The 27,071-nt window shown below is 37.0% G+C and overlaps 1 protein-coding gene and 1 long non-coding RNA gene across 12 annotated transcripts; both read left to right on the top strand.

Moving 5' to 3' along the window:
* The first annotated feature begins 299 nt into the window (after positions 1 to 299).
* LOC104879287 (uncharacterized) lies at positions 300 to 17,206 on the top strand. Of its 10 annotated transcripts, XR_002029734.2 has the most exons (9): positions 301 to 556; positions 1,297 to 1,935; positions 2,037 to 2,140; positions 2,239 to 2,311; positions 2,409 to 2,470; positions 2,608 to 2,730; positions 16,139 to 16,243; positions 16,344 to 16,524; positions 16,868 to 17,206. It is a non-coding gene; the product is annotated as an uncharacterized LOC104879287 (long non-coding RNA). The 10 variants fall into 10 exon arrangements; XR_002029752.2 differs by lacking the exon at positions 16,868 to 17,206 and having other exon boundaries at positions 300 to 556; positions 2,409 to 2,501; positions 16,344 to 16,746; XR_009465752.1 differs by lacking the exon at positions 16,868 to 17,206 and having other exon boundaries at positions 300 to 556; positions 1,297 to 2,140; positions 16,344 to 16,746.
* A 4,341-nt stretch (positions 17,207 to 21,547) lies between these two features.
* Positions 21,548 to 25,670, top strand: LOC100259472 (ACT domain-containing protein ACR4). Of its 2 annotated transcripts, XM_010651771.3 has the most exons (8): positions 21,552 to 22,079; positions 22,756 to 22,828; positions 22,950 to 22,995; positions 23,096 to 23,210; positions 23,306 to 23,373; positions 23,466 to 24,059; positions 24,223 to 24,327; positions 25,097 to 25,670. In XM_010651771.3, the coding sequence occupies exons 2-8, from the start codon at positions 22,764 to 22,766 to the stop codon at positions 25,400 to 25,402; spliced, it is 1,299 nt and encodes a 432-aa protein (XP_010650073.2). In that variant the 5' UTR covers positions 21,552 to 22,079; positions 22,756 to 22,763; the 3' UTR covers positions 25,403 to 25,670. The 2 variants fall into 2 exon arrangements, with proteins under 2 accessions (XP_019077417.1, XP_010650073.2); XM_019221872.2 differs by lacking the exon at positions 24,223 to 24,327 and having other exon boundaries at positions 21,548 to 22,079.
* The last annotated feature ends 1,401 nt before the right edge of the window (positions 25,671 to 27,071 follow it).

The raw sequence follows: 27,071 nt of genomic DNA on the forward strand, positions 1-27,071 counted from the left end.
TGGATTTTTTGCCACGTGGAAAGTATCTCTGCAAGAGATACCTTTAATACATATTGGATTTTTTGCCACGTGGAAAATGTTTTTTCAAGAGACACCTTTAATGTAAATCAAATTTTCTGAAATTGTAGAAGGTATCTCTTCAAGAGACACCTTTAGCTTAAATTCAATTTTTTCATGATTTTGAAAATTGTGGAAGGTGTCTCTTCAAAAGACACCTTCCACGTGGCCAAAACTGTGGTAAATCTATCAATATTTTCAAAACTACCATTTTTTAATTATAATTTTTTAAAATTGCCGCAAAAGTAAAAAAAGCCCCACCCACGGGTATTGCATTGCCAGCAGCGGCTACTAGAGCAGCTTATTCTTGAACGACTCGTCCGAAAACACTATCACCAGTTTCCGATGTCCTTCTTAGTCGCTTGCACAAGTCACTGCCACTCCTTGCGCACCCTATTAGGGTTTGCTTGCAGCAGAAGAAGCGTCATCTCTATTTACACAAAAGCATTCGATCATTCCTTCTCTCTACATTGCATTTCGATTGATCTCTAGGTTCCAGGTACTATTCCAATCTCTATTCCCAATTCAATCATTTCACTTTTAGATTAGATACAATCGTTTGAATGCCAAGAAAATAATGATAATATGATGGAAAATTTTCTCCCTCTAGGTCTAAGAATACTGAAAAATTGTAGTTGATCTGAGTTTTAAAATTTTTCTTCTTGTTGTGCATCTTTGGGAGCAAAGAAAGTGAGAGAGATAACATAGCAATCAAGATGAGGTTTTCTTTTATTTCTTTTCATTTTCTAACCCAAAACAGAGCGTTATAAATTGGGAATGCTATTGCTGGAAATTTTGAATTGTACGGTTTCTCTTTAAACAGCCGTGGAACTATTGACAATTTGGATAATAACTCAGACTGATATTCTTGTTAGATTAACAGTCTTTACTATTTCGGAATGTTTCTTCTATAAACATTTGATTTAGTTTAGATACAGAAAAAATATGAAGAAAGTAATTAAGATTTTGAATGATAAAATTTTCACTAATGATGATTCAAGAACACAGAAATGCGTAATGATGATTCAAGAATACAGAAAATGTTTTGTTACTTAAAATTCACCTTGAGGGTTTTTTCTTTTTTCCTTTTTCTTTTTGAAAGCAAAAGATGAAAAATAACATAGGAATGATAATGTTGTTTTCTTTTATTGCTCTATTTTCTTGGAAACTAAACAGAGGGCTAGGGTTTTTTCTTGAACTGCTTTTAACCTATTATTGTTGAATTTTATTTTTTTCTAGGATTCCATTCTTGACTACATGGAAAATGCCAGATGATTATTGGTTTACCAATTTCCTCATGATGTGAAAACCTTTTTTAATTATAGGATAACCATGGAGAATTCCTCACCTGGATGAGGAAGTATTAGAACAAATTGACTGATTCTGGAAAGGAGTCTAAGAAATAGAGGAATTTGTAGAAGGTGTCATCTGGAATGACAAATAAAATTGGTTTGATAAATCACAATAATAAAAAAAGGCAATTGATTTGGACATCCATTATTTGTCAAGTGGAATATCTTGCAAAGCCAATCCTTCTTCACAATTTCTTATGCATTTTGCTTATAAAAAATGGAAAATTCTTAGGCAGTTTCTACAATTAATCTTACGTGAGTGTATATTAATGTTAATAAAAAAAAAGGGAAAATGTCAAATGAAAAAAAATAAATAAATCAGTAGATTATAAAGAATAAGGGAGAAGAAATTAGAAGTGCGAGAACTGAGAAGAAATAATGGAAAGGAGAACGAAGAGAGTAGAACCAAGGAGCATTCATGGAGATCTTGCAGGAGCAAAGTGAAGATGTTGAAGCTACCTATGCTAGGGTGAACTACCACTGATGGTTTAGAAGTCTGAGATCCTGCGGTCAGAGTTAGTGTTAGGTTTTTTTTTCCTTTCCTTTGTTTTTGACTCTCCATGGGTTGTTTTAGGTTAAAAGACGTCGTTTTTTAAAAAAAATTTATTCATTTATTTATTGGTCTAGTCATCTTAGCAACAAAAACACCTTTGAGGCTTTCATCACAAGCTCTGGCACATTGAAGGTGCATTGGTCCGGTGCATTGAAGGCGCACTGGAAGCGCGCCTTAGGTATGCTTGAACTCACATATGCCTTTTGTCACTAGATTTATTTATTTATTTATTTATTTATTTATTGAATGCTTAAATGTGTTTTTGGAATGCTCTAGGGTCAGCCTTGAAGCATGCCTCACTAATAAAATTAGAATTGCATTGCCGCTTGCTCATGATATTGGTGTGAAGGTAGAAAATAATTAAGGGATGAATTACCACTCTATGATTAGTGAATGATGCTAAATCATATTATATTGATTTAAATCTAATACTTTTATTATTTTAGGAAAAATCCAAAACATGCTTTACAAATTAATGAACAAACATGAGCATCGAACCATTTAATAGGTATAGTTTCACTTTGTGCCAAATTTATCAGGTAAACTTATTATTTTAGTATGTCATCAATTCTCCAAAACAAGAATGGTGATTTAATTTTTGTCCTGTTTCTTCTTTTGTTTTGCCTTTTGATGAATTTTTCACAGGTTGGTGAAGCTTGCAACTAGGGCATTTTATGATGATATAACAACCAAGGGAGACAACCAACCTAAGACTGGGAGGAGCGATAACCGGGGCATTGTTGTAGTGATGCTTGATGCTCTCACAAGGTTTTACTATTTTACTAATTTTACTAATTTGATTTCTTCATTTTGTTAGTGAGACATGGAGCCAGAATGGGATATAATATTATGTTCTATGCTTGGTTCACTACCACGGTAGATATGGGATTGGGATAACAAGTTCTATGTTTGGTTCAGTACCAGGGTAGATATGGGATTGGGATCTGTTATCCCACTAATAAAAACATGGAGGTTTGACATATGGTTTGGAGTTTGGAACCTGCAAGCAAAAAGTAATGTTAAAAATAGTTTAAATGCATTAAAGATCTCCATATCAAACACTGCAATAATACGATAATATACAAATGCTTTACATGATAAATGATGAGTGAGTTGGACAATTTTGTGGGGAATTAAATAATAATGACCTGGGTTTACCTATCCAAAAAAAATAAAAAAATTGATGACCTAGGTTTGTTGCTAACATGTGCTACATAACGAATTATGAATCACATCTTTGTTTCTCATAGTCATCCTGATCAAAATATTATTGAAGAGCCCCCTTTCTTTGATGGTTAAAATTTTTTGTTTGTTTGTTTATTGTTACATGGAATCAAACTTGAAACCTCCATTATGCCTACCTAAACCCCTTGCCGCTCGAGTGAGTTGAATATGTAATATCATGGTTGTAAATCAATATGTCTAATTAAAAAAATGGCTGTAAATCAAAGACACCCAACCCAAGTTCCTACCAACCCCCAAGCTTCTAACAAACCTATCACATCTCCTTCATTTTTGTCTCCTGAAAACACACCAAATCTGGCTTATGCTTTCTCACTATAGACTTAATGACCATCCTTTTATTTGGGTCATGTAATCCTCTCACATTCTAAGATAAAATCCTAAGCTTCATAAGGGACCACAACAACTTGCCTTCCCGAATCCCCATCCCCTGCTTCTCTTCCAGCCATTCCGTCATAGTTAATAGTGCTAAAGAGCTTCTTCTACTCTCTATCCTTCCTTGAACAGGATATTGTTCCCCTTTTGCTTACTTTCGGCTTACTAGCAGAGCACCTCCTGATCTCAATCTCCATAAAGATTCTCAAAATATCCTCTTCGAAACCTTCAATCGAAACCCCCATAGACTTGCAGAACTAAAGGAATTTCTTATTCACCCAAGGGGGTTTCTCCCTCTCCACTTCTCCTGCTACAGTGATCTAAAGATGTGGCGTCTCCTCTTTTGATAATTTGAATTGCTCATGTAAGATGAGAGCTTCTTTATTTCGATCCCTTAGGGTTACCGCCTCAACCCCTCTCCCCAAGTGGGTGACCCTATCGTGATATGGCAGAGTAACAAAGCGTCCATCTTTGAGAATCATACACAATGATGCACTCATTAACTCAAGCTTCAAAAGATCTTCAAACTCCCCCTCAATCTCCATTCTCCAAACATTCCACATAGAATCCCCCAAACCCGAAAGAGAAAGAGAAGAAGTGCTAAAAGAGTCCTCTCCCCCTCCCAAGAGCAGGAAAACATAGGGGTACGAACCTGAAAAACACGTCGCCAAAGAAGCTTAGTTGAACCTTGGTTCCATAGGGGCGTCTCCTATAGTGAGACTTCCTCGTCATAAGCTGGCTTTGGGAGCCCTAATGAACAATCCCTGCTACCCGCTATTAATAGGGGAGAAACTTGGGCCAACTGCTTTTTAAACCCTCTCTTGCTTTTGTTCCTAATAGGAACAACCCAATACCCCACCTTTTTAGAGAAGCTCAGCCCACTCTCTTATTAAGAGACATAGCCCGAGAGAAACTAGGCTTCAGTGTGCTAGTAGGCCCACCCAAAGGAAAAAATTGTCTTTTAGTCTTCAACCTGGCCCACTTGGTCTTTGGGCCAAGTTATCCACCCTCGAAGACCCCTCCTTTGCCAAAAGGCTTCTTTCCTTTCAACTTTAAACCTTCAAAAACCCCACTTTTTCCAACGTTAGAAACCCCATTCACCTTAATGGCAACCTCTGGTAGAGAATCAATAGCTTGACCTTCAGAGTCTTTTTGCATGGGGTTGACCTTGGACTTTCGAGGCACCAAGCCATTATCCCTATCAACTGCAGCTATAGCAGGGATTCCTTCTCCATAGAAACCCTCATCCACATGCACCAAAGCGAGTGAATCAGTCCCCACTTCTTCCTGCTCAATGGAAACCTTGTTCATCGGCGCAACTCCTCTCTAGGGCTTCACATCAGTGGCTACCTATAAGGCTAAGAACCACACCAAGTCCTCCCACCACAATGGGATGGAAAAAGAAGCTAACCCTGCTATCACCTCTATTCTTCCGGGCACCTCACAATTTTCTATTCATATCAAAGCAATCATATCAAAGAATTTCTCTATGTGGGTTAGGGTATATATAGGTGGTGGTTATATGCATTTGATTTATTTCATAGAGTGGTTGGGTATTGGGTGAGGGAGGGAGTATTTTTTTTTACCCTCTTTTCTACTTCTTGCTTGTTTTATTTGTATGTGACCTATATACTCTTGTGCACTTTTTTTAATACAATTTCTTACTTATCAGGAAAAAAAAACAACAATCATATCAAATAAATGAATCACATGAGAGAAAAATACAAGAGTACCTAAGCTGCCCCTTAAAGCGCTTTCATAAAAACATCAAAGTTAGTTTGACAAATAATACAACATACAACATGCAATTCATCTCATTCAAAAAAACCAAACAATAACCAAAGCATAGGAAAGCATAATCATACATGAATAGGTTTGCAAACTAAGCATGTCTATTTATAGAACTAAAAGGACAAAAGATGTGGGGGACATACTTGAATAGCATGCATAGTTTACAAGTTGCTTGCATATAACTTGAGGAGTTAGTTTATAAGCAATAATAATTAGTAAAAGAATAACATGATTAAAACCTCATATACTATGCGATATATATACTGCTTAAATGAAATAGCAAGAGTCTAAAGAAATATCAACTATCACATATGATACACAATACTACCCATTGTTAAGGTTAATTAATGTACAAGATAGCTATGAATGCCAAAATTAGGGATTAAGACAAAAGTATGCAACAAAGGGGTAGAGTAGTAGCATCCATAAGAAAAATCCCAAATAAATATCTAGAAGCATTAATTCATCATGTAAAAAAATTAGGCAACATCCTCAATATGTCCATATCACAATACACAAGCCAAAGTCAAGTCAAGATGAGTCAATTAACTTCGGATTAAATAAGAAAGTGAGCATTGTACAGAAATTCTAGCACACAGTTAGAATAGAAAGATTCATAAAATAAATATTAAAAATAAATCTAGAAGGGGAATTTAATTACACAAAAAATCAGGAAACCTCTTCTATGTATCTAGATATCATCCAATTGGCCAAATAATTTATTGAAGTCTCATTTCATCCTGGTTCACAAAAACATACAAGAAGGTCCAAAACAAGACAGAATTCCATGGCATGCATAAACCAATTTTTTTAATCAATCACGAAGTGTAATAAAATCATATAAAAAATCAGAATTCATGTTCAAAAAGTCTAATTTACAAGAAAAACAATGGCAAGATTAGAAGGCACACGGATCAATTCTAAAAACAAGCAAACAACCCCTCTATTCAAATTCTAATTAATGCAGTGGGTACAACAAGGGAAAACTAGTTCTCTCAGTTGGGGAGTCCGTTTTTAATGAAACAAGTGCCTTAAATTAACTTTAAGAAGTTTAGAATAAAGGAAAAATATCAAAACAAATTTACATAATCACCCACAAATTTATTTTTACAAAAATATTTCAAGCGTCCAAAATTGGGTGAAAATTGAACCCGCTAGAAGATTAATTTATATCTCCTATTTGAAAATTGTTTTTTGACTCAACTAAAATTCTAAAAACATTTTCAAGAAGTCCACAACACCATACAAACATCAAAATAATTTTAGAAAAACCTTAAGCCATTTGATTCTAATTTTTTATTCTGAAAGCCAATGAGTTGAACAAACAGTGGTAGTAAAGCTTTTGTTCGAAAGAAACAAAAAATTATTTGAATGTTGGACTTTAGCAAGGTCTAAATTAATATAAATGAATTTAATCCATGTTTCCCGATCTTTCATAATCGTAAGGAACCTTATGCGAACAAAAAATTACTCCTTTATTTGGAGTTATGAATTTTTATTCATGTAAACCCGAAAATCAAAAACCTGTTTTTATTCTCAAATCTGCATACCAAATGAAACATGATTGCATGTTTTTCAAAAAATGATTTTTTTTTTTTTTTTTTTTTTATGATCAAGAAACATAAGATGAACTTGGAAGACAAAAAGATTGAATCTTTATGAAAAGAAATAGAGAAAGGAAATCATATGATAATCAAAGATGCTTAAAAAATAAAGAAAGAAAACCAAAACAATTCACAAATCCCTATCATCAATAAACAATCATCCTTAACAATCATCAATCAATGGAAATCAACAATCTGTGTGGCATATGCATCCACACCAACCAAAGATAAACCTAAATCTAAACAAGATGGAAGGAAAGGAAGAAGGTAAAGAGATGATCGTAAACAAGAAGTGCAAAAAAAAAAATAAAGAAAAGAGAACATACCTCTCCTAGCCTCTCAAGACTTTACCTTTACCTCTCAAGATTTCACATTTCTTTTCAAGACCTCACATTTCTTCTTCCAACTCCACTTTTCAATGGCATGTGAGTCCACTTCTATGTGCAACTACCACCTTCTTTTCTTTTGAATCTCCAAAACGTCCACACCAAGAGAATCCTCCAATGAGGCTAATTCTGCACCTGAATCTTGTCACCAACTTTTCTCCTTGATAACGATTGATTTAGGAGAAATTGTCAACCCTTTCTCTTAGCTTTCCACATCTTCAAGAATCACCTTGTTTTAATATCTGTGGCAAAATTTATCCTCAAAAAACCTGAAAAAAAACACCTAAGTGAACCTAACCTAAAAATGGTGCCTAAGTGACCTAAGCCTAGAAACATCTAAGTGAAGAAACCTAAACTAAACAAAAGGCCCTTGATGGTGGTTCAGAAAAATTAAGTCGTATGAGTGTCAATGGGCCACTAAGGGATGACCACAAGTCAAGAAAGAAGCATGGGAAAGCACCTAGTAGCACATGTGTTAAGAAAACAAAATGAAGGTTCTACACAAACACTTTTGTAGTTGTTCAACAATCCCTCCTATGTCCACTCTCCTCAATCTCGTCCCAAACAAGAGAGCTTGGTCATTATTTTCTTCAAACATATTTATGGTAAAATCCCTCCTTTTAGCCCTATCCAATCTACTAGGTCTTGTTCATTTATCTCCAACAAAATTCATATGGTATTTGTATGGCTAGTGACCAACAAAAAGATCAACACTAACTTACTATAGCTGAGAAGTCCTCATGAATCCCTTAGTCTTAATCCTTATACTATGTGTATAAAGAGTGGTGAATCAGTCACAATATCCTAGAAACTTATGGAATGCATTCTCTTTGTCCGGCAGTGTGGTCAAAGCATAGAAGGTGGTTGTTGATGTCAATGATCTGTCTCAATCCTTTGGCTTGTGATTCTTTTGAAGATTGAGATATAGAAGAATAGTGCTTGTAGTGTTCGTGATGCCGATATCCTCCCCTGGAGGTAGGTGCTGGTTCGGTGTCGAGTTGAAGACGTTTGAGATTAGCATAGAGGAGCACAAAGGAAAAGTGCATGGGAAAATCTGTGAAAGAGGCCCTAAGTTTTCTTCATGGATCAGATTTGGAGGGAAAGGTTTGTCCCTACTGTTAGAAGGGGTTGAGTCATGCTGTGGGCTAAAGGAAAGAGCTCCTTTCAAGAAGTTTTGGTCGGAAGGAAATAGAGGCTACTGTCTGGAGCTCCGTAGAAACAATGCAGGGCGTTTCTTGTTTTGTGTTGTTAGAGATGCAGAGAACAAGAGATTCTCCTTGGCTTTCCTTGAAGGAAGAGGGCTTGTAGGAGGATGGAAAGTTCTTGCTAGTAAGCTGAGAAGCTTGGGAGTCTCTCCCCTGCAGTGGAATGGAGCTCTGATGGAAAACCTCACACCTGCTCAAGCCCCTGGCAGTAGTATAATCAGAGGCTCTTCCTCTCTGCAGGATTGCCCTGCGCCACGTGACGCCGTCTGGATAAAAGCTGAGAAAGAAGCTCTCGTTAGAAACGAGGAGTTGCTGGGCAAGTGCCTTGTGGGCTTTTAGGAAGGAGACTCTGACCGCTTCCTTGACCTTGCTTCCTTCGGGTCGTGGGCAAAAAGCTCCTGGTTCTTAGAAGGGAACCTTTGACTATCAAATCTAAGAGAAAATCTCCTCCTTGTGGAATTTGAGTTTGCAGATGAAGCAAAGAGGGTGTTTCAATCAGGAGCGAGACGCTTCAGAGGAAGAAGCTTCTGCCTAGAAAAGTGGAAGCCTTCTGTGGGCTGTTTTGAGGGAGACAGAGGGGACCTGCGCCTTGTTTGGGTCAGAATTCTTGGCCTCCCTCTGCATCTTTGGGGAAGAAGTCTCTTCAAAAAGTTTGGAGACTCTTGCGGAAGGTTCGTGGCTGTGGACGAATCCTCGTTGAAATCAGAGGATGGAATCACCCAAGCTCGCTGCAGGTTGTAGCTGGTCCCCTTTGCTACGCCTTGCAGCTTTGGTGGGAAGACGAGGCCTGCATCTCCACTGTACTCCCCTCCCATGGAGCCGATGCTTGGAAGCTCGAGGATGATGAGGCGGCCCTGTCACGCGCCAAGGGGAGCGTAGGCGCCCAGCCCTTACCTTCAGTCACACCGCAGCCTGAAAAGTTGCTCCCACTGGTCATGGGAAGTCGTGCCCCTCCCTCGGACATGACTGGTGCAGCAGCCCCCCCTCCCATGCTTGCGACGTGGTCACAAGCTGGCGTAAGGGCACCATGGCCCATTCAAGCTTGGACTGTGCCTTTCCTCTTGGGCCTGGGCTTGGGAAGGCCCAAGCCTCAGCCTCTTTGGGATCACTTCATCCCCTCGGCCCAGCCCCTTCTCTTGTCTTAGGGCATGAAAGCCCCATCTGCTCGCCGCGACGGAGGAGAGGAGCCCCCGCTCCTTCTCCAGCCCCTGCTTCATCTCTCGTCTCCGACAGGCGCCCTCTGAAGGAAGCGTCACCCTAAATGGATGCGCCGCCGCCTGCAAATGGGTCCCCCTCCCCCCGTCGGAGCTCGTAACCCTCAAGGTACGATCTCTCTGCCTCCGATCTCCCCGAGAGGGGAGTCCTCTTCTTCTACTCCTTCCTGGGGCTCGGGGCTTGAGAGGGAAAGGGATTCTTGTCTTGGTCTACTAGAGCCGACGCTTAGAGAGGCGGAAGCGACGCCGATGAAGGATGGGTCGACAGAGATCCCGAACTCTGATCTGGAACAAAACGAGGCGAAACAGAGAAACCTATCAGCTGCTCCTCCGTGTGCAGAAGGATGGTCAGAAGGGGAGCTTTCCAAACTTTACCACTTCAGTAAAGTCTTGGGAATGTCTGTCGAAGGGCATGAAGTTGAAATCCTAGCCCTGCTCAAGAAATTGAAGCTGAGCACTGGAAGTAGCACCTTTAACAAGAGAAGGGAAAAGAAAAAAGCTTGTATCACCCCCTTCGAAAGAGAATTAAAAAGATTGGAATGCTCTATTAGTTATGGGGGGACATTAGGGATAACCAAAAAATCAGGCCAGAGCTCCAGGGTTTTGATTCCAGTGGATTAATGAGAATCAAAATTCTTTGCTGGAATGTCCGTGGGCTTAATGATCTCGAAAAAAAAAAGCTAATCAAGGGTGTGGTGAGGAATCAAAAACCAAATTTGGTTTGCCTCTTAGAGACGAAAGTGAAAGAAATGTCTCTGCAAATGGTAAAAAGCGTGGGTATAGGAAGATTTCTTATTTGGGCGTCAGTGGACGCTAGGGGAGCGGCAGGAGGCCTCCTTCTCTTTTGGGATAACAGAGTTATGGAGAATTTGGAGGTTGAAAACGGAGGGTATTCCATCTCTGTTCGATTTAGAAATTGTGTTGATGGCTTCTCTTGGATTTTCTTTGGAGTGTACGGGCCAGTGATTGGCAATGAAAAAGAAGATTTTTGGGAAGAACTTGGAGCCATCCGTGGCCGCTGGGATGACCCTTGGTGCGTAGGAGGGGACTTTAACTCTGTAAGATTCCCAGAGGAAAGAAGGAACGCCCCTAACCTCACAGTTGAAATGAGGAGATTTTCAGAGGTGATAGGGGAGCTGGGGCTAAGGGATTCTCCATTGACCGGAGGTCCCTTCACTTGGATAGGGGGTTTGAACTCTCAAGCTGCCTCTAGGTTAGACCGCTTCCTGATTTCGAACCAATGGGAGGACCACTTTTCAGCCATCACTCAGTCAACTCTACCTCGTCTGGTCTCCAATCACAGCCCCATAGTCCTAGAAGCTGAAGGTTTCTCCTCAGGAAAAAGCCCCTTCCGTTTTGAAAATATGTGGCTGAAAATAGATGGATTCAAAGACCTAGTAAGAAGCTGGTGGAATGGGTATTCTGTAAAAGGCTATAGCAGCCACTGCATTGCTGAGAAACTCAAAGCTCTTAAGAAGGACTTGAAAATCTAGAACAAGGAGGTGGTAGGCAACGTCTCTTCCAATAGAGCAGAGGCCTTCGCTGGCCTGCAGTATTGGGAAGCCAAGGAGAAGAAGAACCCGCTTAACCCTAGAGATATGGAGGCTAAAAATCTGGCTCTTGAGGATTATAAGAAATGGGCCCTTATGGAAGAAACTTCTTGGAGGCAATAGTCAAGAGATATCTGGTTAAGAGAAGGCGACAAAAATACCAAATATTTCCACAAAATGGCCAATGCTAGGGCAAGGAGGAATTTCCTGTCTAAAATTAGAGTGAATGGGGTGACGCTCTCTTCCATTGAAGATATAAAAGATAGTGTTTGCAGAATCTACCATTCCCTCCTCTCAAAATCTGGGGATTGGAGGCCTAGTAGTAATGGCCTCATTTTGAAGGAGTTGGGAGAAGGAGTGGCCAGCAACCTGGAAGTGATGTTCTCTGAGGAGGAAATCTTTGCAGCCCTTAGTAGCTACTGTGGGGACAAAGCACCAGGCCCGGACGGCTTCACAATGGCATTTTGGTTGTTTTGTTGGGACGTTGTTAAACCAGAAATTTTGGGTCTCTTCAGGGAGTTTTACCTCCACGGAACCTTCCAGAGAAGCTTAAACTCCACCTTCCTTTTACTCATTCCCAAAAAGGAGGAGGCTGAAGACCTAAGAGATTTCAGACCAATCAGCCTAGTAGGGAGTGTGTACAAACTGCTAGCCAAAATCCTAGCAAATAGGTTGAAATCAGTGATGGGGGAGGTGATTTCTGATTCTCAGCAAGCTTTCATCCAAAGAAGACAGATTCTGAACGCCGTTCTTATTGCTAACGAAACCCTTGATTCTAGATTGAAAGACAACAAACCGGGTCTCCTTCTCAAGATGGACATTGAGAAAGCTTTTAACCATGTCAATTGGGACTTTCTCATGGAGGTGATGTCCAAGATGGGATTTGGGCATAGATGGATTAATTGGATGAAATGGTGCTGCTCTACGGCAACCTTCTCGATCCTCATCAATGGGAGCCCTTCGGGTTTCTTTCATAGCTCTAGAGGATTGAGACAGGGGGACCCCCTTTCCCCCCATCTTTTCCTTTTCGCCATGGAAGCCCTTAGCCAACTATTGTCTTGTGCAAGAAATGGGGGCTTTATTTCTGGCTTCGGAGTGGGAGGAAGAGGAAGAGAGGGGCTGATCGTGTCCCATCTCTTATTTGCCGATGACACCTTGATCTTCTGTGACGCCAAAGCAGATCGGCTGCAATATCTTAGCTGGACCTTCATGTGGTTTGAGGCGATTTCAGGATTAAAAGTCAATCTGAGCAAAACTGAGGCTTTTCCAGTGGGGGAAGGCATTCCTATGGAGACCCTCGCTTTGGTTCTGGGATGCAAGATAGGGAGTCTTCCTACCACCTATTTGGGTCTCCCCCTTGGAGCCCCCTACAAATCCATCAGGGTATGGGACACAGTGGAAGAAAGATTCAGGAAAAGGTTGTCTCTCTGGTAAAGGTAATACCTTTCCAAAGGCGGCCATCTCACTTTGTTAAAAAGCACCCTCTCCAGCCTCCCAACCTACTTCCTTTCCCTTTTTGTGATCCCTAAGAAGGTGTGTACAAGGCTTGAAAATATCCAAAGGGACTTCTTATGGGGCAGTGGTGTCGTAGAGAACAAGTTTCACTTAGTAAGTTGGAAGGTTATCTATACTGCTAAAAATGATGGAGGCTTGGGCATTCGCAATCTAGCTATTTTTAACAAGGCCCTTCTTGGGAAGTGGTTGTGGAGATTTGCTAATGAGAATGAGTCCCTATGGAAGCAAATTATCTCTAGTAAGTATGACCTTCAAGATAGGGGATGGTGCTCCAAAGGCGTAAGAGATCGTTATGAGGTGGGGGTTTGAAAAGCCATCAGAAATGGTTGGGAGAGCTTTTGTTCTCACTCCCGCTTCCTTGTAGGGGATGGCACTAGAGTGAAGTTCTGGAAAGACTTGTGGTGTGATAACCAATCCTTGGAAGAAGCTTTCCCCACCTTATTTAATCTCTCTGTCAACAAAGACAGTTGGGTTGCTGAGGCTTAGGAGGAAGACGGAGTTGGGGGAAGCTGGGCGCCTCGTTTTAATAGACACCTTAATGATTGGGAGGTGGGAGAAGTTGAAAGCTTGTTAGGCAAGCTCCTCCCTATGACCATTAGAAGAGGTGTGAACGATTCGCTCCGGTGGAAAGAGAACAAGAATTGAACCTTTTCAGTTAAATCATTTTATAGCTCTCTCTCAAGGGGTATCAAAAACCCCTTCCCGGCCAGAACTATTTGGACGCCTTGGGTCCCAATTAGAGCTAGCTTCTTTGGTTGGGAGGCGGCTTGGAGTAGGCTGCTTACCATTGACCGTCTGAAGATATTCGGTTGGAGCATCCCCAACAGGTGCTTTTTGTGTAAAAATGAGGAGGAAACCATAGATCACCTTCTTTTGTTTTGTGAAAAAACCAGAATGTTATGGCTTTTGATTCTCTCACTCTTTGGGGTGCAATGGGTGATGCACTCCTCTGTGAAAAAGAACCTCCTAGGTTGGCATGGTTCTTTTGTGGGTAAGAAAAGAGAGAAAGCTTGGAGAGCGGCCCCCATCTGCCTGATGTGGACCATTTGGAAAGAAAGGAATAGGAGGGCCTTCGACGATATTGAGAGGAACGACCAAGATATTAAGTCCATTTTTTTGTACACTTTTGTGAATTGGGCTAGGGTATATATAAAGGAACACACTTTCTCTTTGATAGATTTTGTAGATTGGCTAGCCACCACTTAAGGGTGAGGTTTGTTTGCCCTTTGGTGTTTTGCTTCTTTGTATCTTGGTATACTCCGTGTATATTCTTTCCTTTGCCTTTTGGCCTTTAATGAAAATACTTTACTTATAAAAAAAAAGGAGTGGTGAATCAATTGATCATCTTTTTTCATATCATTCAATGACTTTGACACTTTGACATAGATTATTCAAGCTAGTTAGGTTTGATAGGGTTCCTTCTAGGAGTACAAGTGATATGATAACAAGCTCCTTTAAAGGTTCAAGAAGCACAAATAGAGGCAAAATTGTTGGCAAATTGCATGCCTCTCTTTAATTTGAATAATATGGTGGGAAAGAAATGTAAGGAATTTTTAGGATAAGTAAAGAAGTACAAAGTTGATATGGGACTTAACTTACTTACATTCATCTTTTTGTGCCTTAACAACTTTAGGTTTCAAGGGCATTCCTTTCAATGTTATTCAACTTTATTGGAATTTGGTGTGTAAATAAAGGATTAAAATAGCAAAACTTGGGGCAAAGCTTTAGTCTCTTTTGTGTATGTTTTGATCTCAAAGGAGAGTAGAACCACATTTCCTTCGTATTTTTTTGTGTGGTATATAGGAGAAATCTTATTCATTTGTTCTTTTTATCAAAGTTTGTTTATTTGGATAGGATTTCTCATCCTCCTCGTGTTTTTGATAAAACATTAGTACTAATGATAATGACATGATAAAACATTAGTAGTAATGACAATGACAATGACCCACTTCTACTTCAATAGGGGGTCTCTCTCTAAAGCATATCATCAACACCACTTCCTAAGCAATGCCTAATTTAAAATAGCTAAATCTCTTATGCTCAAACTGCATTTCTTTTTGCTCATATACACAATTGACTGATTCACTAAATGAGGTTTTTTCTAATAGGCTCCCTCCCAAAAGGAAATCTCTTTGTATCTTTTCAAGTCTCAAACGTATCCTTCTTGAAATGAAAAACAGGGATATATAATATATTGGCAAGCTAGACAGAGTACTTTCAATCAATGTTAGCCTTCCACCCTATGAGAGTATTGTCTTTTCCACATAGCTAACCTCGTGAAAAGTCTTCTTTCTATTACCTCCCAAACTCCATGTGACTTAAAAGAAGCACCTAGTGGAAGACTCAAACATGAGGTAGGGAGCTTCCCCATTTTGCATCCAATAAATCTGCTAAATCTCCCCCATTCAAGAACACCCCATCCCCGTGACTAGAATAAGCTCATTTTTAGTTAGATTAATTTTTAACCTTTAAACCATTGCAAACCACATAAGGGTCTAACTTATATTCATTTGCTCTTCACATGCATCACAAAAAATGAAGCCATCATCTCCAACTTTAGAAAACCACTAAAGGTCTCCATCTCTAAAATGAACAAATAAAGAGAAAAATGATCTACTTGCCTTAACCTCTTGAACTCTGGAAAAAAAAACCACTAAGAAGTTCCATTTAGCAACACAGAGAATCTTGTCTTTGAGATACACCATTGAATTAAACCAATCCATTTTTGCCCAAAACCCATCTTTTTGAAAACTACTAAGAGGAATTCCCAATTGACATGGCCATATGCCTTCTTTATATCTAGCTTGCAAAGCACTCCTCTCCTAGAGCTCTTCAATCTCGAATCTAATGCCTCATTTGCAATAATTATTGCAATTTGCATCCTATATTTGTTTACTCACCAAAGACCACCTCTCCTTTGCAGCTGATCTAAAGTTAAAATAGTTTCTCAACAAGCTTCCCATATATGTGTGTGTATATATATATAGAACTCTACTTTAGTCAAAACCATTAAATTGCAAATAACCCTCATAGGGATCACTTTTGCTCTTTCCTTCCCAAGAAAAGAATAGAAGGATTTGACTGAAAATATAGACTTGCATCCATCCATTCTATTATGTCTTCCTCATACATTTTGACCGTGTTTTTTAAAAAGCTTGATGTAAAAATGTTTTCTTAGTGCTCTTTGTATACTTCATGTGCACCTTGATGCACTCTTTCTTTGGCATGTGTTTATAATATCTCATCATTACTTATCAAAAAAAAAAAAAAACTTGATGTAAAAATCTGTTACAGATATATGTTGTGAGGTATAGATTGCATCGTATGAAGAAAAAACTAAAAGATGAACTGGAGGACAAGGACACATCAGGAGTATATATGCTCCACTTGTGGGAAAAGGTTAGCTTCATCCCCACTTTTTTTAAGTTTTTAACTAGTACATACATCTGGAATAATTACCTTATTCTGAAGGGAGCATTCCCTGATGGCTTATGTCCAGATACAATGCTTTAGATGCACTGCGACTGATATCTATGGAAGATGAATATTTTCACTGTGAAAGTTGCAATGGAGAACTTGTAGCGGAGAGTGACAAGTTAGCTTCTCAAGAGATAGGTGATGGGGATGACAATGCCAGGAGGCGGTGACATGAAAAATTGAAAGACATGCTTCAAAAAATGGTGTGATTTTTTGCGATTACTCCTTTCTTACCATGTTGATGATATTCATTTGCCTACCTTATTTTCTGATCAGTTCAGCTAGTGCAGGAATAAATATTTTTTTCCCTGAAATTCCACAACAGCAAACCTATGTTTATAATCTGAAATATAGGCATGGTTTTGTAACTAGTTCAAAGAGAAAATATCTTAATGGCTATGATTAAATAATGTTTTGGCTGTCTACCATGAGTCCCTTTTGCCCTGTGGGACAGAATGGGATGGACTGGGAAGGCTTTGGTAATCAACAGACGGTAAGGCAGTAACAATCTTTATTTTAATAGTGATGCTCTTAAATTACTTGCAGGGAACCCTTCATTTCATCTTATTCCTCAATAAATCAGCTAGTGCTCTCCGAGGACTCACCACATCGACATTTGTCATTTTGTCTCAATCTCGCCTCTCTGTTATGCATATATACTATCATAAATTATACATGAAACCCTGACAGCATGTAGTGCACAAGATCACTGGTCCCATTCAAGAACTCCAATTTCATACTTTTTGAGTATGCTTTACTAAATTGCTTTTGAAAATATCTGTCCAAAAATTTGAAATTATTGAGAATTTTGGAAAATTCCGGAGGTTGTTGTGGTTGTTGACATTGTTAATGTTTTTATTGCAATTCTATTCAAATGTTTCCTAATATTGATTGTTGTCTACGAAGTTTGACAATTTCTATTTTTCATAAGTTTACACAAATTACTGAACAGTGAGTTAGTGACCATAATCAATGATATGTGGTTTAATGTCACTCAGACCAGAGAAGAAACATGGTTATTTGGTATTTTGACCACAAAGATTATGTTCAACTTGACTTAAAAAGTATGATCGAGAATAGGAAAAACAACAAAAGTATTGGATGAAACAGTCTTTGTCTTAGCATAATTGCCCAAGTAAAAAGAGTGGAAATATTTGTTGGTGGTTGAGTGCAATACCTTTTTATTTTATTTTATGTTTATTTTTTATTATTAGATCTACAAAATGAGAAATGAATAGAAGATCATTGAGTCTACAAGATTTACAATGCCTGCAAACTATCTTCATCAAATTTGAGTTAATTTTGGAACATCCAAATCCCAAGTATGAGTCTTCTATAAACATTATAACCACATGATATTAAAATATGTACATATATTCATCCTTAGGACATGGGATGAATATCAAACCCTACAAAAGAAGGCTAGTACATCCTAAAAAGGTTTCTAACATGCTCAAAGCCTAAGCTCTAAAACAAGTTGTAAGGCATTTTGGATTACTCTAATCCTATCCTTGGACCAGTTAGGGTGTATACTATTTTTCCTAAGGCATCTACATCCTAGCAACAAAAGCATACTTGCATATTAAAACTTTTAAGCTCTAGTATAGAAGTGCTTGCCTCAAATCTAGATGTTCTCATATCAATTCGTGTTGGTGAAGAATATGCCAATTGTGTAAAAGATCTTGTAGGCTCAATAGTCTTTTGCTTGGTGGTTTTTTTCAAATCTTGATGTGGAAAAGTGGAAACCCCAATTGATGACTAGGTTCTCTTTCTCTAAGTGAATAGAAAGAATAGACTGTCAAAAGTGAAGTCCAAACCCCTAAAAAAGGTTTATATAAGCTTTTAGTAGGTTTAAATGATTTGAGTTCAACTTGAACTTGAGTCACTTAAACTAGCTTACATGTGTCTTGATTGATTAATTAGCTTTAGTGAGTTTCAATTAATCAATTAGTTTAATTTAGAGAGATCATTTACAAGAAATTTCTTTGCAATTATTATAATGAAATGTTGTGTAAAAAAAATAAATTTGCTAAGATGAGAGTTGGACAATACTACATTAAAGGATTTTTATTTTTTTATTTTATATAGCCAAACAATAATTTTGGTTCTTTCAAATGATAGGGTTATGGAGATTTGATTGTAAGAGAAATTTTATATAGATATAACTAAACCACCACCCCCTCTCCTTCCAAAAACAAAATAAAATTTATCATTATAAATTTCTGTATGAAAAAAAAAATCATTATAGTTTACATTAAATTTCCCTCAATAATCACTTTTGATAAAACAATAAATTTGATTCTTTTGAATGATTAGGTGAAACAATTCTAATTATAAAAATATGAAAAATATTCTATGATTTTTTTATATTATACATAAATGTATAATTCCTTTAGATAAGATATGAAATTATTCTTAAATTTTATTTTTTAGAAAATATTGATAAAGGAAATACTAAGATACCATAGTAGTATCTATGGAACAAAAAAATGTTGAATATGTATGATGAAATTTAGTTTATTAAATAAGAGTATAAACAAATAAGATTAATGTATAATAATACAAACAAATAGGATTGAAGTACAAATCACGCAATCAAAATACGTAAGTTGAGTAAGTGAGCCTATCGGTAAACATGTTTCTTTTTCGTGTTTTATTTTTAGCCAAAACAATTTCCATGATCGGTCACCTCTTATAGCCGACCAGCCTGCGTAATGTTTGCTCAACAGAAAGCTGATTGGGACACCACTTGTTGGATGATGGCCGGAAGCCAATGTGAACGGAACCATCTCAGGTTCGAAAATACAGAAATTCAGGAACCCTTGGCATGTGTCCGCTACGGATGTGCCTATTCCACATGGAACACGATTAATTCGTAGCCCTCTTCCCAGCTGCAACATGCTATGGCCTATTCATGCCCTTTGTCTAATTTCTTGAGTTGGCGATAAGTATTGATTAGGATATACCTGAAGTCCATCACACTTTGCTTCCGAAAGGCATGGCAAGTGCTAGTGAGTCATGAGGCAGCATCATCCAAGCCTCACCATCACCACTGTTATACGTACACATATGGCCGGAGGCACAACTGCTCCCACGTGGAACACACCTATTTCATTCCCACTGTACCATTAGAGCATTCAGAGGACATCCCCAACTTTAATACCACAATTTCATTGATAAGATAGGCTATCGTTTATGGGTTGTACTGCTAGTAAAGACAGTCAGTTTTCCCATTTTCTAATATTTTTAGGCTTCATAAAATTTAGAAAATGGGGGAAAGAAAATATAAAAAAAATATAAAAATAAAAAGAAATAAAATAAATAAAAAATAAATTAAAAGTCAATAAATTATTTTTTTATTACTTTAAATTCATTTTTATTTATTTTAACTCATCAATATAAAAATTAAATAATTTAAAAATACATAAATTTTTAATTAATTTTAATTATATTTTATTTTCTTTTATATTTTTCATAAGATAACCAAAAAAATCATTTTCCTTTATATTTTTTTTATTTCCTTAATATTTTTCGGGAATCAAATATAACCTTAGTTTCAAAAGTAAAAGTTTAATCATTACCTTTTTCAAACAATGGTATATATATATATATATATATATTGCTAAATTTTATTTCATTTATCTTTTCTCATATTTTTTATTAAATACATCTAGTTATCATAAATTTAAAATTTTATTAAATATTTCTCTTATTTTAAATCAAATGAAGAGTAATACTACAATTTCATTGATAAGGTAAGCTATCATTTATGGGTCATACGGCTAGTAAAGACAAAATCAATATTTCCATTTTCTAATATTTTTCGTTTCAAAAGTAAAAATTTAGTTATTACCTTTTTCAAACAATGGTATTTATATATATATTTGCTAAATTTCATTTCATTTACCTTTTCTATGCTAATAAAGACAAAATCAATTTTCCTATTTTCTAATATTTTTCGTTTCAAAAGTAAAAGTTTAATCATTACCTTTTTCAAACAATGGTATTCATATATATATATTTTTGCTAAATTTTATTTCATTTACCTTTCTTTGAGTTTTTGATTAAATACAACTAATTACCATAAATTTGAAATTTTATTAAATACTTCTTTTATTTTAAATCAAATGAAAAGTGAATGAAAATAATAAGTAAAAATGGTAAGCGATTATTAACAATGTAAAAGTTTTTAAATTACTTTTCATGTTTCCAATTATTATTCTCTACAAGAAAAATGAAAAAAATTGTCAAAGTTTATCGATGTGCTTTTTAAATTAGAAGATTATTTAATGCTATTTATAATATAAAATTGTTTTTAAAAATCATTATCAAATAAACTATAGATTTTGGGTAAAGTAGAAGAATATTTAGTTAATCAATTTAATTTAAATTGTTAATTATGTTTAATAAAATAATCTAATACCATAGCTTAAAGTAAAAAATGACTCAAAATAAAAGATTAAAAAGACATTTGTTAAGATTTAGGTGGTTTTGTTTTGTTTTTTTTTTGTTTTTTTTTACTTAATTCTAAATAAAACTTAATTTAATTTAAAAGTAAATAGTACCTAACAATATTAATTATTAAACTGTTTATTTTTTTAATATTTTATTTCTACTAAAGGTTATTTTTTTTATATATATATGCTAAAAATTAACATCTAAATGTATTATGAAAAATAATTTTTATATTAATTCTTATTTGACCAAAAAGAATGCAATATGTTTCTAAAAATCTTAAAATAATAAAAATTATTCTAATAAATAATTTATCATTATCATATTTGAAAATTTATTTTTTATTTTTTATTTTTTATTTTTTATTTTTATTTTATATAATTAAAATCACATATTTTAGAATTAAATGTAGTTGAGTTATTATTGTGTGAATGAAATGAGAGTAGCAGCACATAGGACGTTGATAAGGAGTTGTGGTGGTAATGGCAGGAGGGGCATGGAGTTGAATAGGTGATACTCCTCATTTTCATCATTGGAAGTGTTAAAGAAAAAAATCTAGGAAGTTAGACGTAGATAAATAATAAATAAAAAAGTGTTGGATTAAGGTATAAAATAAGACTAAATGAACATAGAGTGCGATGTGATTGAAAGTTTTAAGTAGACTTTTATGTAATTTAACTTAAATTCATTTTAAATAATCAAGTATTAAGCAAACTTGGCCTGGCCCGGAACAAGATACAGCTGTCAATCGGAGTTTAAATGGGTCGTTAATTTGTGAATAGTGTAGAGCTTCACTGGACTTACACCTGGTCCTATAGCTCCACAAACATTGGAGTGGTTATTAAATAAGCTGGCCGAACAAAATGGGTGAGCGCACTTTAGCAGCCACCCAAGGGGTTGTTATTTGTTAAGATGCGCGCTTGTTCTTGGGAACTTTCTTTTTTAAGAACAGTACACCGGTGATTTAGAGAGAGACTGAAATTAGAAAGCCCGAGAGAGCTCATATGAAAAACAAGGGACCGAGCATAAGAGGAGAGAGAAAGCAGAAGGAGACAGTGCTGTTGAAGGTGCAGCTTTTTGGAGTATTGCGTCGGACTTGGTGTCATCGATATGTAGTTATATATTTTCTGTAGTGTGAGAAAGAGAAAAGGAAGGATACGGTGATCGGCGGAGGAAGATCTCCCCCTCTATATCTCTATATGTATCCTGCTTTCTTGTCATTTATACCAGCTTTTGGGTTGGAGAGAAGAGAATCAAGAAAACTTGGTTTCGCAGGTCACAAATTCTCAAAGAATTGAAATAGGTACGTGCCATTTTCAATTTTTTTTTTCTTCTCGTGCTCTGTTTGCCGGCTCGCATTTCCGGTTCTGGATTGTTCTTGATTTTCTTTGCTTTGGGCATTTCGTGGAGGTGGGGATTTCAGGATCTTGTAATTTTGTTTGTGCTTATTGTTTGTTTTGGTTTTTGGACTTTTGCTTATGAATATTTCTGGTGATTAATGCTTTCTCTTGGTTGTTCCGGGTGCTTGTTGCTGGTTTGGATTTGCTTGGTTATGGGGTCTATGTCATCTTAATTCAAAGTTTTTTTAGCCCAATCTTGTGTTCTTTCGTGTCTTCTCCTCTGCTTTTGTCCATATGGTTTCAATAGCTTGATATGGATCATGGTCCCCAAATCCCCATCACATAAAAACCTCTTTTTGTCGTGGTTTAGGTTTCTTGTTTCGCCTTAATCAACATTCTTGGTATCTGGGTTAAGCTGGTCTTCTTGTAGTTATGGGTCTTGTTTTTTTTAACGCCTTTTCTTTTCTCTATGTGCCCATTTTTCCTTTCATTGCTCACTTACAATCCATCCTTGCAGGCTTCTCTGAATCCCCTTTTAATACCACTTAGGGAGTGTCTGTGCACATATCCTTGTAGTTTTAATTTGGTTGGTTCTCTTAACATGACTTTTAATTTAACTTGGTAAATTTAATTTCTCAGAGACCAATATGAGCTTTTCACAGGACATGGATGATGAGTATGAGAAACTTATTCGAAGAATGAACCCACCAAGGTGTGTGATTTCATTGTCATCATCTTCTTCTTATTCTTCCTCCATGTGTTTTAAAGTCACTTGAAATTCTTTCTTAAACTAATCTTGAGATTCACCTCCTTGTCACTTACCTTCTTGTCAGGGTTGTAATTGATAATGAAACCTGCAAGAATGCTAGTGTGATACGGGTCTGCTTTCATCTCCTCTTTTTGTGTACTCTTCACTGTGATTATAGGCCTTTTTCCTTCATGGGGATTTTTTGGTAGTTACTTCCATTTTATGAGGCAGGTGGACAGTGCAAACAAACATGGAATACTTCTCGAAGTTGTACAAGTCCTTATTGATCTTAACCTTATTATAACTAAAGCTTATATATCTTCTGATGGTGGATGGTTCATGGATGGTAAGAACCTTTAGGGTTTTTTTTAATTGAATTAATTTTTTTCCCTCTTACAATTTATTTGTGAGTGAGAATTAATTTTTTTTCATTTTCGCTAGTCTTTAATGTTACTGATCAAGATGGAAACAAGATTACAGATGAAGAGATTTTAGATTATATCCAAAAGGTGGGCGTGTGATTAATTGGTTATCCATGTGAATTTACTTTAGTCATTCTCTGCTTTTGGGTTAATACCCATCTGATTTCCTTCATTTTTAGTCACTGGGTTCGGATGCATGCTTCATATCTTCAATGAGAAGATCTGTTGGTGTTATACCTTCCACAGACCACACTTCAATTGAGTTGACTGGAAGTGACAGGCCAGGACTACTTTCAGAGGTGAGTGCTGTCCTAACCCACCTAAAATGCAGTGTGGTGAATGCTGAGGTTTGGACCCACAACACCCGGGCTGCAGCCGTGATGCACGTAACGGATGAGGAAACTGGCTGTGCTATTACTGACCCTGAAAGACTCTCTAAGGTCAAGCAACTTCTGTGCAATGTACTTAAGGGCAGCAATAAATCAAGGGAAGCTAAGACTGTGGTCTCTCATGGGGTCACCCACACTGAGAGGAGGCTTCACCAGATGATGTTTGCTGATCGGGACTATGAAAGAATCTATAATGATGGCTCAGATGAGGCCCAAAGACCAAATGTGAATGTTGTTAATTGGTATGACAAAGATTATTCGGTGGTCACTATCAGGAGTAAGGATCGGCCAAAGCTTCTCTTTGATACTGTTTGCACTTTGACTGACATGCAATATGTGGTTTTCCATGCAAATGTTGATGCTGAGGGGCCTGAAGCTTATCAGGTATGCAAAGATTATCCTTTTCTGTGTATAGATATACAAGTGCTTTGCGGGGAGGAGAGCAGGATGAGCTTCATTAAGCCTTTTTTCTTTTTTCCTTTTTTTTTTTTTTTTTTTGTGTCTCTGAGTAGTTTAGACTGAAATAATTTTTTGGATGCCTCTGAAGGAATACTATATCAGGCATATAGATGGGTCTCCTGTGAAATCAGATGCGGAGAGACAGAGAGTGATTCAATGTCTTGAAGCAGCCATTGAGAGAAGAGTATCTGAGGTTAGGACTCTGCCATATGTCTCTGTTAAGAAACACAACAATGCCTTTTGTTTCCACTTGCCACTGGTTTACAAGAATGGTGTATTTGGGCATATTGATAGTTGCTTCATGTAGATAGAATTCAATATTTGTTTTCAGCTTCAAAACATTTTAAGACACCAAAATATTTGGAAAATATTTTGAGCTATATTTGCTCTTTCTTCCCCCCATTTTTTTTCTGCCATCTTTTTTTATCTAGAGTCTTTAAAAATGGTAATAATGTAGGTCTGATCACCAGTTATTAGTTAACAAGCCCTGTTTAAAATTACAATATACTGCTTGCGCAGGGGAGTGATATTTTCTTTACATTAAAGTGTATGATTGAGTGGGACTTGAACAATCTGTTGATTCTTTGTTTAAATCATCATTAAACCCATACGCTCCATATGAGGAACTCGTCTCATATTGCATTCCTTTTCTTGATTATGCTTCCATACATATATTCGTATGTCTAAAAGGGTGATGCACCTGGTTCTTTTTGTGATTGAGTTTCATTGTTCAAAGAATATAGTTGTATGTTAGAATGTTAAGCTTGGCTGAAAAGAGATGTTTCTCCAACATCTTTTGTTGTTTTTCACTCCTAATAAATTATTTTGACAATTTATTTATCCAGAGTTAATTCTTTGATAAATGATCACTATGAGTGAGACTATAAAATTTGATCAAATCCTTTTTCTGTCGTGAAGGTGGAGAACTTGACCTACCATTCTATTTTTTTATTTTCATTCAGGGATTGAAGCTTGAATTGTGCACTACGGACAGAGTTGGGCTGCTATCTGATGTCACTCGCATCTTCCGTGAGAATAGCCTCTCAGTCACCAGGGCTGAAGTTACAACTAGAGCAGGCAAAGCTGTTAATACATTCCATGTTCGTGATGCATCCGGTTATCCTGTTGATGCTAAGACTATTGATTCCATCCGGGAAGCAATTGGCCAGACTATCCTCCAAGTGAAAGGCAGCCCTGAAGAGATAAAACAAATTCCTCAAGAATCTCCAACCAGATTCCTCCTTGTGGGTCTCTTCAGGTCCAGATAATATTGTAATTTTGGATTGTTCAAGTCATAGTCTTCAAAGAAATTTATTATAGCTCCCTCTCCAATGAACGTTGAGACCCCGCAGCTGCAAGCTCCAGCACGAATCTAGGCCTTTTTAGCGAGTTTAAAATCATGTCTCAAAAGAAGAGGATCACATAATGAAAGTGCCTGTAAATTTGTGCCACTAGCTCACCCTAGCTTATTTTAAAGAGTGAATCCTACCTTTGTACATAGTAATCATGCAGTTTCATCAAATTCTTTTGCTATCATCATATCTCCTACACTATTTTTCGTTATACTTCTATGAGCTGTTGCTCTTACATCGTGTGATGTTAGTGTGAAGACTAAAAAGCTTGCATTTTGACTTCAATAGAGTGATTGGTGGCGTGGTGAGGAAAGAGTAAACACAGAGCAGCAAACCCAGGAAGAAGGATCATGTTGTTAAGAAAAGTTTGGCATGTGTTCGACTAGTTGAAGCCACTAACTTGGACCACCCCAGCCAACCCTTGTTCACTTATTAGAAGGGTCAAGGGTGAAGGATCACATGTCGGTAGCCATGACTTTAATTATTAAGTTTTACCTGTACTGGATTCGAATCTTCAGCGTTGCTGTCTGATGTAGACTGGCATTTGGACAATAGGTTAATTTTCTCCATGAGACCTCATTGTATTTGTCTCTAAGCTGGCTCCAGCATGTGCTGCCTGACTTTTCACTTCAGGAAGTATCTAAGTATCTACTATCTACCACATCCATGATCCATGTCATCTAAACCTGATAAAATTAATTCTTGCCACCAAAGACTGATATAATTTCAGCTTTCAAGAGCCAACCCTGCTGTTCTCCAGTTGAAACTTGAAATAGTGGAATTAAAAGGGTTCTGAGCCATCCTTTTTGACCTATGAACGCCTAAAGCCGCCACAACCACCTCATCAAAGCTTGGAAATAGAAAAAGAATCGCACACCCACACCCATACTCCTTGGTCACGTTATGTCTCGCTTCCCCAGTCCCCACCACCCCCCTTGATTGGGAGGATAATTATTGGTTGGTGTGCAAAAAGATGATGTGGGGGTGCTGCCACATGGCTTCTCATACTCTGTCTGAGTGGTGCCACCCCAAGGGGTGTTGATGGATAAATGAATTTTATGATTAAGCATATTAATGATTATAAGTAATAAATTAACTAGGATGACTTATCACAAATTTTATGCATCGAGAGAAAATTTTGGGTTAGTTTTGTCTTTGTTTATGTTAGAATGAAGCATGATTTAACATCCTATTCGTGCGATATAGCTAGTATTTCCACTATCATTCGTATCGAAATGAATAGTTGACCATGTTTTAACAATCAGTAACTCTCACCACGCTCCTTTAGCCTTTTAGGAATACAGTTCATCTGCATTTTGACAAAACCTAAAATTTCCTTGCTCAATCAAAATAGATGTTTCAACTAGGAGATGCTTGCTTGATTCCACAAACCCACTTGTGCAATTTGTAAACCTTTTACTCTTAATCCCCAACAAGGAGCCCATTAGTTGCATCATGCAAATGTATTCCTCAAAATAGCCATTTTAGAATTTATCATCCTCTCTATTTTCCGATTTTTGTAGTCAAAATGTGCTTTAGTATTGATAAAGTGTATTTAACCCTCCTTTTGTTTAATTACAATTTA

The sequence above is a fragment of the Vitis vinifera genome, chromosome 1 (genome assembly GCF_030704535.1).
Source record: "Vitis vinifera cultivar Pinot Noir 40024 chromosome 1, ASM3070453v1".
Taxonomy (NCBI): domain Eukaryota; kingdom Viridiplantae; phylum Streptophyta; class Magnoliopsida; order Vitales; family Vitaceae; genus Vitis; species Vitis vinifera.